Source organism: Chelon labrosus (genome assembly GCF_963514085.1).
Source record: "Chelon labrosus genome assembly, chromosome: 1".
In the NCBI taxonomy this organism is placed as follows: Eukaryota; Metazoa; Chordata; class Actinopteri; order Mugiliformes; family Mugilidae; genus Chelon; species Chelon labrosus.
Window position 1 is genome coordinate 19,150,081 of NC_140337.1, and position 13,567 is coordinate 19,163,647.

Below are 13,567 nucleotides of genomic sequence, written 5' to 3' on the forward strand. Positions count from 1 at the left end.
CAGCATCCGAGTACGAATTGGCCCGCAGAGCTGATAGAAGAGAATCATGTTGAAATGACCTTTGTCCACTGGCAACGACGGTCTGAAACAAATGTTGATTTTTGGGGAGTAGACGCGCGCAAAACCGCAAGTGCGAGTGGCCCGATTTGTGCGTGCCCATGTGTTATGCAGTAGCAACGGTGCAGGAAAGATTCCACTCTCTTTCTGCACGAACAGCATGCAGCTGTAAATTACTGCTGCTCGGCTGCTCAGCCTCGAGGAGTAATTACTTGAGAAATTCAACTGTGCTTTGTTTCCACCTGTCACGCAGCGCAGAGAACAATCTGTCAGCCAGTTGACTGAGTTACAGTAGTTGATTCAGGTACAATATGACTGTTCAGTTCCACTCGGCGGCTTAAGGAATGGATAGCTCACGACGCAGGCGTTCGTGGCGGCACCTCCTTTTGATTGTCTTTTGACAAAATGTTCGCAGTTTTCCATGTGGTTTGCGTTGCTTTTGGTCTCGTTCTCGTCCGAGGAATGCACGGTTTTATTGTATGGCTTGGTGTTGTTTACATCTATCACAGGTGCAGTGAAAAAGACGTCTCTCTGAAGTGCTGTACAACACACTGACTCTCTTCAATAGATCCAGTTAGAGCTTTTCAAACTCTTCTCATGTAACAACACACTGGAGCAACCGTAATTACCGCAATGCCTCTAGTCTCAGAGGAGAGACACTGTCCTTCTCACATAATAATGGTACCTTAGGTTGCTAATGAAGCCAGCTCATTATGAACCATAGTTCTAGTTTTACCATTAGGCAAAATCTCGCAATTGTGCAAGACGAAAGCATGACCAATAGAACCAACAGATGAGACGCATACTGTACATGAGTGGTAGTCATGTATGGTATGTCAAGCAACCAGATTAACTTCTGAAAGAGAAAGGATAGAACAATTTCAGTTTTTGATGGGCATCTGTATCTTGGTTAGGATGCTCATCGGCTTTGCGGTACGATGCTCACATGGAACACAAAGGGATCCAGTTTGGTCACATTCTTCTTTTCGACTGACCTGGACTGAGTTTCTCCACTGTATGTGTTGGAAAATTGGCGTCCAATTGCTGGATTACCAAAGACTTGAGTAGGTCTTCGTTTTGGTGCTGTTTACCTTCTAAATTTTTCTTAGACTTGCTCCAAAATTAAGACTTGCTGAGCTTCTTTGTGCCTTTCATGTTGCTTGGCATAAGCCATGCGTCTTTGGATTCTTGTCAGTTGTCGTAAACCAGGATAAGATGTACTGTATGTATGGTATGTATAGCACAGATGCAACTGTATCCCAGTGACTTTCTGACCAGCCCATCTAGTTTGACCAGGTTTCTCAAAACCGGGATATGGCCTTCAGGTTTCTGAACAACCGGGATACTCATGTTCACATAAATCGACTCATGGCTGCATCTACATTTTACGCAAGGACCAACAAGTAATTGAGATATTAGCACGCTTACTTGAAGCAAATCACACGGGTAATCGGCAGCTTCTTTCACACACTTGCACCAGAGTGAGATGGGCTTTCAACATTTTGTTTCCCCACAGCCAAAGCTTCCTTTAGGTTGGAACATATGAAAGGTGATATTGCAATGAGAAGAAACAGAGTCTGTTTCCCGATTTTGTTTATTACAGTACACTTGTTTTAGAAGAAATTCACCCTGTTGGCTTTAGTTTGTTAGGTAAACCTATAGCCCTGACTATGTCTGCTGTTTAACAGAACAGTCCTGCCATACAGTATGTCCCAGCACAATCATAACAAATGTATTACTAGCATTAATGTAAATACACCGTGTTCCAAATTATTATGCAAATTACATTTTTCTCAGATTTTCCTAAATAGTTGATGCAAATGACAGTCAGTATAATTTTTAAATCATCAACCCTTAGAGTATAATTCAAATTTTATTGAACAAACCTCCAAAAGATAACAGTATTTTTTTCAAAAATAAAAAACTAAAAATGCACTGTTCCAAATTATTCTGCACAACTGAGTTGAAAGACATATTATAAGTTTTAAAGAACTAAAAATGGTCATTTGTTGAATTTGCTTCATTAGGAGGTCCTATGAATAGAAATCAAAAGTTATTTTAATCAAAAAAATCTTAACAGGTCAAGTTACATGTTAACGTAGGACCCCTTCATTGAGATCACCTTAACAATTCTTGCATCCATTGAACTTGTGAGTTCTTGGAGAGTTTCTGCTTTAATATCCTGGCAGGATGTCAGAATAGCCTCCCAGAGCTGCTGCTTGGATGAGAACTGCCTCCCACCCTCATAGATCTTTTGCTTAATGATGCCCCAAAGGTTCTCAATAGGGTTGAGGTCAGGGGAAGATGGGGACCACACCATGAGTTTCTCCCCTTTTATGCCCATAGCAGCCAATGATGCAGAGGTGTTCTTTGCAGCATGAGATGGTGCATTGTCATGCATAAAAATGATCTTACTACGAAAGGCACGGTTCTTCTTTTTGTACCATGGAAGAAAGTGGTCTGTCAGAAACTCTACGTACTTTTCCGAGGTCATTTTTACACCATCAGGGACCCTAAAGGGGCCTACCAGCTCTCGCGCCATGCTTCCGGCCCAAAACATGACTCCGCCACCTCCTTGCTGACGTCTCAGCCTTTTTGGGACATGGTGGCCATTCATCAACCATCCACTACTCCATCCATCCGGGCCATCTAGGGTTGCACGGCACTCATCCGTGAACAGAACTGTTTGAAAATTAGTCTTCATATATTCTTTAGCCCACTGCATACGTTTCTGCTTGTGAGCATTGTTTAGGGGTGGCAGAATAGTTGGTTTATGCACACTTGCAAAGTTTTTGAGGATCCTACCTTGACGTTCGCGGGACTCCAGAGGCACCAGCGGCTTCAAATACATGTTTGCTACTTTGCAATGGCATTTTAACAGCTGCCCTTTTTATCCTATGAATTTGTCTTGCAGAAATCTTCCTTATTGTGCCTTTGTCTGCACGAACCCGCCTGTGCTCTGAATCAGCGACAAACTTCTTCACTGTACGATGATCACGCTTAAGTTTTCTTGAAATATCCAATGTTTTCATACCTTGTCCAAGGTAGCGTACAATGTCACGCTTTTCAGCAGCAGAGAGATCCTTTTTCTTGCCCATTTTTGCTTGAAATCTGTGGCATGCTTAATAATGTGGAACATCCTTCTTCAGTAGTTTTCCTTTAATTGGGCTCACCTGACAAACTAATTATCACAGGTGTCTGAGATTGATTTCGATGATCCAAAGAGCCCTGAGACACAATACCATCCATGAGTTTAATTGAAAAACAAAAAAATAAATGTTTATGACACTTAAATCCAATTTGCATAATAATTTGGAACACGGTGTAGAATATGTCAGCGGCCCATTTACATGTCTGATTTTTGTCAATTCAGAATTCTCTCTCTAAGTCATAATAGAGAATAGATAATCCCGACAAACCCAGAAACAGTTACTGAACTACAATGGCCATAATTCACCAGTGATGTTGCACATCTGTGCTCCCTGGAGGCTAACTGCGCCCGCTGCTGACACAGACTGAACAGAGAGCTTTTAAGAAGACGTCTCGGCAAACAGATGGAAGTGTAATAATCGTCGTATCGCCGCGGTGCCATCAGCTTCAAGTGGTCTGACAGATTTTAGTGTCTGGAAGAAAAAAAAAACGTATCACCGCATTCGCTAAATGAATTCAAATCGTCAAGAGTATCCCACTGCTGCCGAAGTGAACTGAGCACCTGTGGGGAAACGCATTCAAAAGCGCACAATCATTGACATTTACTTTCATCTCCCGCTCTCTTTCTTTTTTCCTCGCCGCGTCTGCTTTTAACTCTAACTCCTCTCTCGGCTTTCTCTTTTCCTGAGTGGCAGTCTGTCATTCAGCAGTCTCCGCTCCTTCCTCCTATTCTCACCGCGTCAGTCGTTCGCTATTTCAAAAAGAGCCAAAGTAAGGGCTTCCCTGAAGATTGGGTATGCAGTTCCCGGGATAAGATCGGAGGAAATAACCAAAGAGGCAGCAAAGAAAGCGGAGAAGAGAGGAGGAAATGAAGGGACCAAAGAAAGAAGGGAAGCGGAGGGAAAGGGGAGGAAGAAGGCAGCGAAAGGAAATCAAAACAGGAGATGGAGATGTATGAATGAGAGCAGAATAAAAGTACCTGTGAAGTATTTGATCGCGACTGGTACTAGAAAAAAGTTCTGATTCACACAGCAGCTGTGAAGAAGAAGACGACTGCCAGCTAGCAAACCATAAATAACGATCGGTGCTATGTTTGTTAACATCTCCAGAATTCAAATGCCTCTCCGCCGCCTTAGCCTCATTTAACTTCCGTCTTGCAACATATAGGATACACTTTCCTTTACACATGAACACCGACACTAGCCGTAAATCTTACAGTTGACTAATATTGATACAGATCCTCGGGTCGTAAATAGGGAAAGGACATTTGAGAGGAGGTAGACGCAGAGAAGGGGACGCAAATATTTCTACTATGCGTGTGTCTGTCTGATGACGGACAGACAAGGTCCTTGGCAGAACATCTCTGCTTCTTCGGCCAAGTCCATTCTGTAGAAAGTGTCCAACACGCACGCACACTCACACACTCTAAGAATTGCAACGTGTAATGGGGGTGCAAATAACGCTAGCTGCTGCCCAGCTGTCATCTGACTTGAGGCATCGGGCAGCCGAAGGGTTCAGGGTGACTCCAATGGTTGAGATTCTTAATAAGTGAAATTAATCCAAGTCTTTATTAAGGTCACTCCATAATTGGCATTGAATGTCTGCGGGATTATGAGCACAGATCCGTCGCAAATGAACGCCGCCACCGCACGCTTGTGCTGTAGGATTTGAGGCACGGATTTTATTATCTGTTGAATAATGCCGTGATGTTCCCAGGATACATTCTAATGTGACAGTGTGATTTCTGTCCGCACGAGCAATTTGGTTTAGTCCCAGGGTCTCGGCGGCATTTAAGACGCTTTTCCACGCTGCCAAGAATAAAACTCAGGGAAAGTCTGCGTAGCTGTAATTTTGGGAAACATTTTAAGCATAAATACGGCATAAATTGTTAACCTTGATCCCAGTCTTAATAAAATTTTAACAAGCATTAACCCTAAGCTGGATTCAAGCGTTAAGGGACCCAGTGATTTGGCCCCAAGCAATTGGACACGGTCTCCAAAAACATGTCTGGGACTACAGATATTTACGATGCTGTGTGTGAGTTGCTGTTTAAAGAGGCACTGCGCTATTTTACGCGTCAAGGTCAGCTTGTCGAATAGAACTCGGCCAATGAAGACAACTATTCTCTGTTTTCTTTGGTGCTGCCAAAAGGTGCCGTCTCTCTAATGTGGGTGGGATAAATAAATCAAGATTGGAACCTAAAAAGAATGAAGTGAGGAGAACAGTGCTGCAAGGATGCTGTTAGCTTCTAGGAGCTGCCAAGACTAATGTTTTATCACACTAACGGTCAAGTAACTCAGTGTAGGAAAGACAAAGACATATTGATAGAATGAGGCTGTTGGGAATATGAAAACGTCCTCAAATATACGATAACATTATGACTCTATATGACTAAACTGTAATTTTAGTAACCCATCATCCACCCGAGCCATTTCCGAAAACATCAACCAACATCTCACAACTCGTGAACTTGGACCTTGTGAACATTTATATGGACTTTTCTCATTCACATTTAATTCAGTCACATCTGAAGACAGCAGAAGAGGCTATCGTGTTGTATTGGTGTTGAGCCATACTAGGCTACAATGCGACAATCAGTCATAACATTATGACCACTGACAGGAGAAGTAAATCACATGTCCTGCTGGGAAACCTTTGGACTTGGTATTTGTGTGCATGTCACTTAGACATGTAGCACCCACCTAGACCAGACCAGGCACCCCCACCCCATAGCAATGACACACACAGCAGGATGCAACCTGACACAGGCACACACACAAAAACTGTTTAGGAACAACTAAAAAAAAAATCATGAAGAACAGCACAAGGTGTTGACCTGGCCTCCAAATTCCCTAGAACCTAAAGTGAGCAAGTATCTGTGGGATGTACTGGAACAAGCCTGATCCACAGAGGCCCCTCCCCTCCCCTCAACCCATATGACCCAAAGTCCCATGTCCATTCTCTGATGAGTCACAACTGTTTTGGAGGGACAAGTGAGACCTAGACAACATTAGGAAGGTTGACCACCTTGGTCAACCTTCCTAATGTTATGCCTGATAGGTGTAGCTTTGGTCCAGATCAAATGAATCAAAGTGTCATCTTAAAATGTCCTAATGCTAAAAACACATCGTGGCATGTCATATGAAGGACGTCAGTTACCTCCCTTTGTCAGCACCTACTAGTTCTTCCGGAAGAATTTTCATGGCTGCTCAGATCCTCTGAGAGCTCTCTCAAAGGGCAGAGTCTTTTCCACAAAATCAAATTGTGCAATTTCCATTTTTCCTGTCTCCTGCTGAACTAAAACTGACTTTACTGAGCCATCTCAGTATGCATATAGCACACAAGTTTTCACTTCTGCCCAGTTCTAGGTTTACGGGCAGAACTAGAACCCAATGTAACAGATTTAAATCGTTCAATGTTCCCCTGAAGTCACATCTCTTAGCTGTAACACATTGCTGGATCAACTCTTTGGTCCATGACCAAACTAAATGTTTGAGTGCTGAAATTGTTTGCAGAAGAGATCCATTGTGTATAGAGACTGAATCTTTGGTGGAGTGTCAAGCTTTGACGAGTTGTACTACAACAGGGCTACGACCCATAGAAATAATGACTTCAGTGAAGCTAAAGCATACCAGTGTTTTGTTTCAGGTTGCATGCTACATCCAGCTCATTGTCACTGCAGACTTTGTGTTTGTGTCTGACTGCATTTAAGTCCTTGGTTTAACCAACATTCAGCCTCAGGTATGACTCCAGGCAGTTTCTCCTGCTTTTGGCTTAAGAGATGGTCTATGTATTTGTTTTGCATGTCTCAGCTGCATTAAATACACCGCTAGGTCTCACATGTCCTCGTGTGCAAGCCGCATATCCTCTGTTTCGGATCACAGCCTCATTACAAAACACATCTGCACGGAAGCGGAGTCACGCTAAAGGTCAACGCCAGCCTCCAATCTGTGCGTTCGTTGCTCGTCTCGGCTCGGCTCTGCACCGCGGCAGATGTGTTAAACTGCACATGGCCCCGTGTGTGGTCTGAAGGCTTAATTTGGGATTAACACTCAGGATATTACAGATTACCACACTCAACGACTGACCTTCTGTGTCTAGTCAGCCAGCGATGGACGGATGAGCTTTTTTATATTTTAGTAGTCACAGCGACTCAGTCTCGCTGCCAAGGCCAGAGCCTCCAATGAAAAGCTTCCAAACATGTTGTGTCACACCGTCGACAGAAAATTGAGGATTACACATAAGATTTCATTTGACTAATTCATGAGTTATACTGTTAATCAGCTTCAATTCAGCTTTTCCTGAGGTCCACTGAATGATGTGTCAGCTTTGCAGTGGAAATAAAGTAAATCATTAACTTTTTAGCTAAGTTTAGGCTATGAAATTCAATGTCACCGTCTCCTTTGATATACTGAAAGTAATCTGATGAGATTAGGGTTGGCAATATGGCCACAAAATGTAATCTTATTGGGTTTTTTGTTCAGCAGAATGCTCTCCACTATGATGTCTTTCATAAAAAGTGTGTTTTAGTTCACTGAGCAACACCACTTAAAGTTAATATTCTTCTTCTACAATAAAGTCCCGCTGCTGAGCAGGAGCATACTATAAGAACAGGATAACATAAGAACAGCATCACCTACAGTGCTTGTCAGTACAATGAACAGTAAAGCCACACATGCAGCTGCATTGTTGGAGTCATGTTTCAGTGTACATACGGGGTAATGCTAGGTTCACGCTTGCAGCAGATTGTTTTCGACAGTTTCTTCGAACGTGCAAATGAGTAAAATTCTAGTGCTGTGATGTCCTTCTGTCTGTGCACCGTCAGGTCAGATGAGGCAGCTAAGGTTTTCTGCTTTCTAGCTGTGGTTTTGGAGCTGCATCAGGATCTGGCGTCAGAATCTCCAAGACACACATTTGTATTCAGGTGCTGTTACTTTAGTTTTAAAAGACTTTCTACAAACTGTTCACAGCACCGTTATCAGGTCCACATCGCGAAACCGAACCATTTCCATATCAGTGAAGTAACGTGACCACCCTTACTTGGTCGCACTCGGCGGCTGCCGTTCCTCCAGCAAACGCGCTGTGAATTGGCAAAACTCAGACGCCCCAAGACTCGAAGGAAACGTCACTTCATCACTACAGAGAACTGGCAAGCATTGATTTTGGCCGCGGGATTTTGCCCCCCCCCCCATAATGCAAACATGTCGCAGCGCATCAAGAATGCACTGTTGGGTTGCACTCAAGCTGCAACCTCCGGGGTGGTAAAATAAAAAAGCAAAACAGGAGTGCCAAAAGCTGCAGGTCATCGGATGGCCACTTGCGGCTGGATCCAAAAGCGAGTCCGTCCGTCCGTCCGTCCGTCCGTCCACACATGTTGAAATAATACCAGGGCTAAAAGTTCAACACAATAAAGGGCATTGATGCTTTAAATGACAAGTGGGCGCCTTTATAGGCCACTAACTTTTTTTTGCCTAGGTAACACTAGCCCACCTCATCTCCTCTCACTCATCACCTCTTAGTTCATTTAGGTGGAGCCAAAATGGCATATGCCGGAGCCACCCCACTGAGCTTCACATCCACTCCTCAGGAAACCTATGTGTGATGGAGAGTTTGTCCATCTTTACATACAGTGAAAAAATGCTTGCAATATGTGCAAGTGCAGATGTTTTGTGAGTCCTCTAACTTTATGGATGCGCTCTGTTAGAAGAAACTGAAGAGACTTATTTACATTATATTATCCCTTTCCATGTACTTCATGGACACTTTAAATGAGCGAGCCTCTGTCAGTCTCTCTCTCTCACACACACACACCCCTGCCGTCAACCGAGGGCCAACTGCCAGCTGCCCCCGTACTTCTCTGTCCTCATCCATATTTGATGCGTCTCATTAAAACTTGATTGTGGAAACACTTCAGCATTCTGACATTCCTTCTGATCCACTATTTAGTCTCCCTCAGCACCTCGCGGGGGAAAGAGCCCCCTCAGTCATGCATGAGCGGCCTTCTCGAGGAAAGAAACACAACGCACGAGGTTAGATAAGACGCTCCAGCTTTATCTCTAGAGCGGCGGTGTTGGAGGGAAGCGTGCGGGACTGGCTCGCTGAAAGAAAACAAGGAAATGGCCACAGTTGGTCAAATACCGTTGGTATTTGAGACAGTGTGGAAAAAAATTCCATGTGAATTGAACTTTCTGCTTTTGCTTTGTCCCAACAAGCCATTGTATGAGGTTTGTGTTTTTTTTAGTTAATATGTCACGATAGCTGCCACAAAGGCTAACATTTTTAATAAAAATGACCTTGTGACTTATTTGTGAGGACAGATCTCCCTTTGGGATAATAAAGATTATTGAGATTATCTATTTAAGCTCGAGCTTGTTCACTTCCACACTTCAATAACCAATGACGCGTAGCCCTGAAGAAAAATACAGTACGTAAAATCTATACTCAGCAATTTGCAGTAGCAGTAAAACTACATATGTATGATTGTATCTCACAAACTAGAAACAGCTAAGGCAGCTACAGTCAATTACTTTATCAATTGATTAATCAATCAGTATTAATCTTTTGGTGAACTTACTACTAAATAATAACTATAACTGTTACCATTGACATTTTCTGCATTATTATTCTGCATGTAACTGGCCTAGATGGTGTTAACTATGATTTAACTGAAGGTTAATGGAAGTCATTTGGTTTTCATTGTGTATATACACAGGAACAAACTGTTCCAACTTGTAAATGCCCTGGAAAGCGGCGTTGCCATTCTAGCCATTGGCATCTGCTCTAAAGAGTCTTCACTGGGTTCTGAAAACAAAACAGATAAGGGCGCAGCTGTGGCTCCCAGACGCCGAACACCAACAAACCGACTGACAAAACTCAGTGTAATAGTCCAAATACTGAAACCTCTGCCTGGTATTGTTGCTGTCATCCAGCAAACATCTTGTAGGGTCTGTTTTTAATGAATTCCTGTCTTTTTCTGTCATTTTCCAACATGTCTGGTGGAGCGCGCTTCCATAAAAATAAAAGACTGAATACTCCGGTTTAACCAGAAGTCAGGAATTGAGGCCTGAGAATGTAAAGTGCTCGTAAGCAATCGTTACATCCAATGGTTCTACTTTAATACACCAAGAATATTTGACTTACAGTCCATTTTCAGCCCTTGAAGTAGCTTGGTGGTAGAATAAGTAGCATAGAATATAGAAAACATGACCATGTAATATAAGAAAAGTGAAAAATGTGCCTTCATCTGAGAACACCGTAGCTCTCCTGCTCACCGCAGGGTCTGTTTGACTTGAAATCCAGCTTCAGCCCCTCGCCCTTTGTCATCCATGTTTCACTTGCATGATGGCCGATACTACCGGTACATTTAATTAACAGCCTATAAAGGAAGGAACTCTGGCGGCTAGCAAAAAAGGTCCACTCTAATTAATTCAAATCTGGTAGGGAAGAGGTGTAAAAAAAAAAAAAAGAGAGAAAAAAAGAAAAAGTAAAAATTAGGTAGGCTCTCCTTGAAAATTCCCCAAACGACTGACCTCCTTAGTTGTAACATATTTCTGCACGGTTGAAGTGTTCGCCTCCTAGGAGAGTGACAGACAGCTGCTGCAAGCGTCCACTCACACAAGCATAGCTGTAAATACACACACACACACACACACACACACACACAATGAAACAGCTTGCCTGCCTCACTTGAACTTGTCTGTGAAAGATGCTTCTTTTAGCCGACACCGAGGTCCCATCAATCCTTCTGAAGGCCACAGCTACACACACACACACACACACGTTGAAGCACACACACTTCACTGTTTGACTATTTCACAGGGTAAATATTAAGACCTGCCTCTTGTTTAGTCAGTGTGCACGCTCTTAGGCAGGTGCGTGCATTAATATATGTCGCCTGACAAGTGTGTGCGTGCGCTCCCGGACGCTAACGTGTGTTTAACGCTGTGTTTGCTCTGCAGAGCCCCAGCTGAAGGGCATCGTCACGCGGCTCTACTGCAGGCACGGCTTCTACCTCCAGATGCTGCCGGATGGCACCATGGAAGGCACAAAGGACGAAAGCAGCTCCTTCTGTAAGTGAAGACTGTTGTTGTTGTTGTTGTTGTTGTTGTTGCCGTCAAAGGTGTCTAGTTCATGTCTCGGTCAGTACGTGCATCGCTGGGAGTTCGCCCCCCGGCTTCCAAGCGTTGGGACATTTAAAATTGGATATCCTGGCAGGACACTTGTGTATGTGAACATCCTGGTAACACGTGAAGGCATGACAGCACCGCCGTGCTCTCTGCTTTGATTTACAGTGGGACATTTCAGCCTGAAAATGTATGCACACTCTGCGAGATGTCCCGGGTGAACTGCAGTTTTGAATCTTGCATCATCAAGCATCGTCAATCAACGCTTACAATCGTTCTGACCTTTAACTTACAAGCCTTGTGTGTCTGTGCATAAATCATCTAATCATCTAAAATGGTGCTGTGACACCCCAGCACTAGCTAATGGCGACCGTACGCAATTAGCCTTTAAGTGTAGTGTTTTAAAATGACTTAATGGCACCAAGGAGTCCTCTGAGAAACTGACTCAAGACTTGGGCTGTTTTCTCATCTATCATTCGTCTGCTCTGGTCCAAATCAGTTGAGGAGTTTGTAAGCTAGGAGTATTTTCTTCTTTCTTTGCTTTTCTTTTCTTTTCCCGCACAGAAAAGTCCAAGCCAACCCAAATGCATCACTACCAACCAACATGGAACAACGGCAAGGAAACCGTCTTAAAAATACTAGAGTGCCTTCGGACTGCTGTGTGAAACAAGTGAAACAAATGAGCTAATGGCTGCAGGAGTGGTTTAGCTCCGACTTGCAGCAGATGGCTGGTAGTGTTGCATCAAGGTTGGATAATGCTCCCACCAGAAAACAAATTACTGCAGAGTTTGATTGGCAATTTGACCGAGCGCACGCCCTTTCGAAAGTCTCAGTGAGGTTTTTTTCATACCTGCCAAGCGCGCCCCGGTTGGAACAAGCGTATAAAATGCTTCATTTGTGAAAGCCAAATCAGTCTTCAGCTGCTGAGTCTCCAGATGTGCGCACACACACACACACACATACTGCCGCCAACAGCGCACAAGCACTTACCCTGTGAGGGGTCGTCACCTGGGTGATTACCGACCAAAAACATCATATCCCATGATCCCCCAGAGTCCCTGGACTCGCTCCAGCCTTCCCAAAGAGATCAATACCATATTATAAGATATCCCTGATGTGGCAACACAGCAGTTCGGATGGAAAACATGAAGTTAGCACAATTTTGGATTTACAGTCTACAGGGAGGAGAGGGGAGGAAAATCACACTTCTCAGTTGTGGTTCCCCTCCGTAAAGTTTATATTTCAGCATTTTATTAAGAAGTCAGAATAGTTGTGACAGCAGCAGTGTTATTACGAGGCTGGAATAACCTGGATCTGACCTTGAGGTGTTTATTGTGAGGTTTTCCCCTGACGTTTGGCCTTACGTGCACTGGCATTGGCTGGATTTAGTTTGCTGATCAGAACCTCGTAGCAGAATTTGTGCAAAGTGTTCAGATTATGAAAAGTAAAAGCTTTCAAGACAGCAGTGAGTAGAGAAAAGAATTCCGGGATTACTGGTAAAACTTGTGTGAGAGAACGCCAGCGTGGCGCCAGGGGAGTCCTCCGGTAAAACACCTCCAAAGAGCTCCACCGTCTGATTCTCACCTCTCGCGCTTATGTAACAGCACACCTACGCCGAGGCAAACATGGACGCACGCCGAACCTTAAACATTCTCCGTGTCCGATCTGAAATATTCAGCGCGTAATACCGCGGGGCACATCCGAAGGCGATCGGGGGCTCGTTTCCAGACGGATGTAAAGATTGCTGTTGTGTAACGGCGCTCCTGGTGCGTCAGGGTATTAAACATCAGTCAGCGGAGGTCACCCCGCGAAGAGTTTGCGTGGGTCTGACTTACGGTTCGTTTTATAACAACTATAATTCTATCAATCTCAGGATCCTGGTTTAAAGCTATCCTGTGCTCTTTCTGCTCCCAGGCAACTGCTTGTGTGTGTGTGTGTGTGTGTGTAGCAGGCTTGACAGGTAAGTCTCATAAAACTCATAAATCTTACACTTTCTATCCGAGTCACATTATTTATTCATTCAAGCGGGAATTGTTGGGTGATTGACATCATTGGAGCCGAGTATCAATCAGAAACACTGTCGTCTACCTGGCTGCACAGGACATTGAATTGGTAGAAAATGCTGTGTGAGCATGTTCTTTGACACACTTGTGTGGGTACATCTGCATGAGAGTGTGTGCACACTTTTGCTATAAAATACAAACCGGCCTGCAACCAGACAACTTTCAGTTTCCTCC

General features: G+C 43.8%; 1 protein-coding gene across 1 annotated transcript in view; it reads left to right on the forward strand.

Moving 5' to 3' along the window:
* The window catches only part of fgf11a (fibroblast growth factor 11a), a gene marked incomplete at both ends in the record, with an annotated part of 91,473 nt that overhangs the window by 38,431 nt on the left and 39,475 nt on the right, over positions 1 to 13,567 (forward strand). The window contains one exon of the mRNA XM_084544888.1: positions 11,166 to 11,276. Coding sequence (XP_084401014.1) covers positions 11,166 to 11,276 — 111 coding nt within the window. The remainder of the gene's footprint in view (positions 1 to 11,165; positions 11,277 to 13,567) is intronic.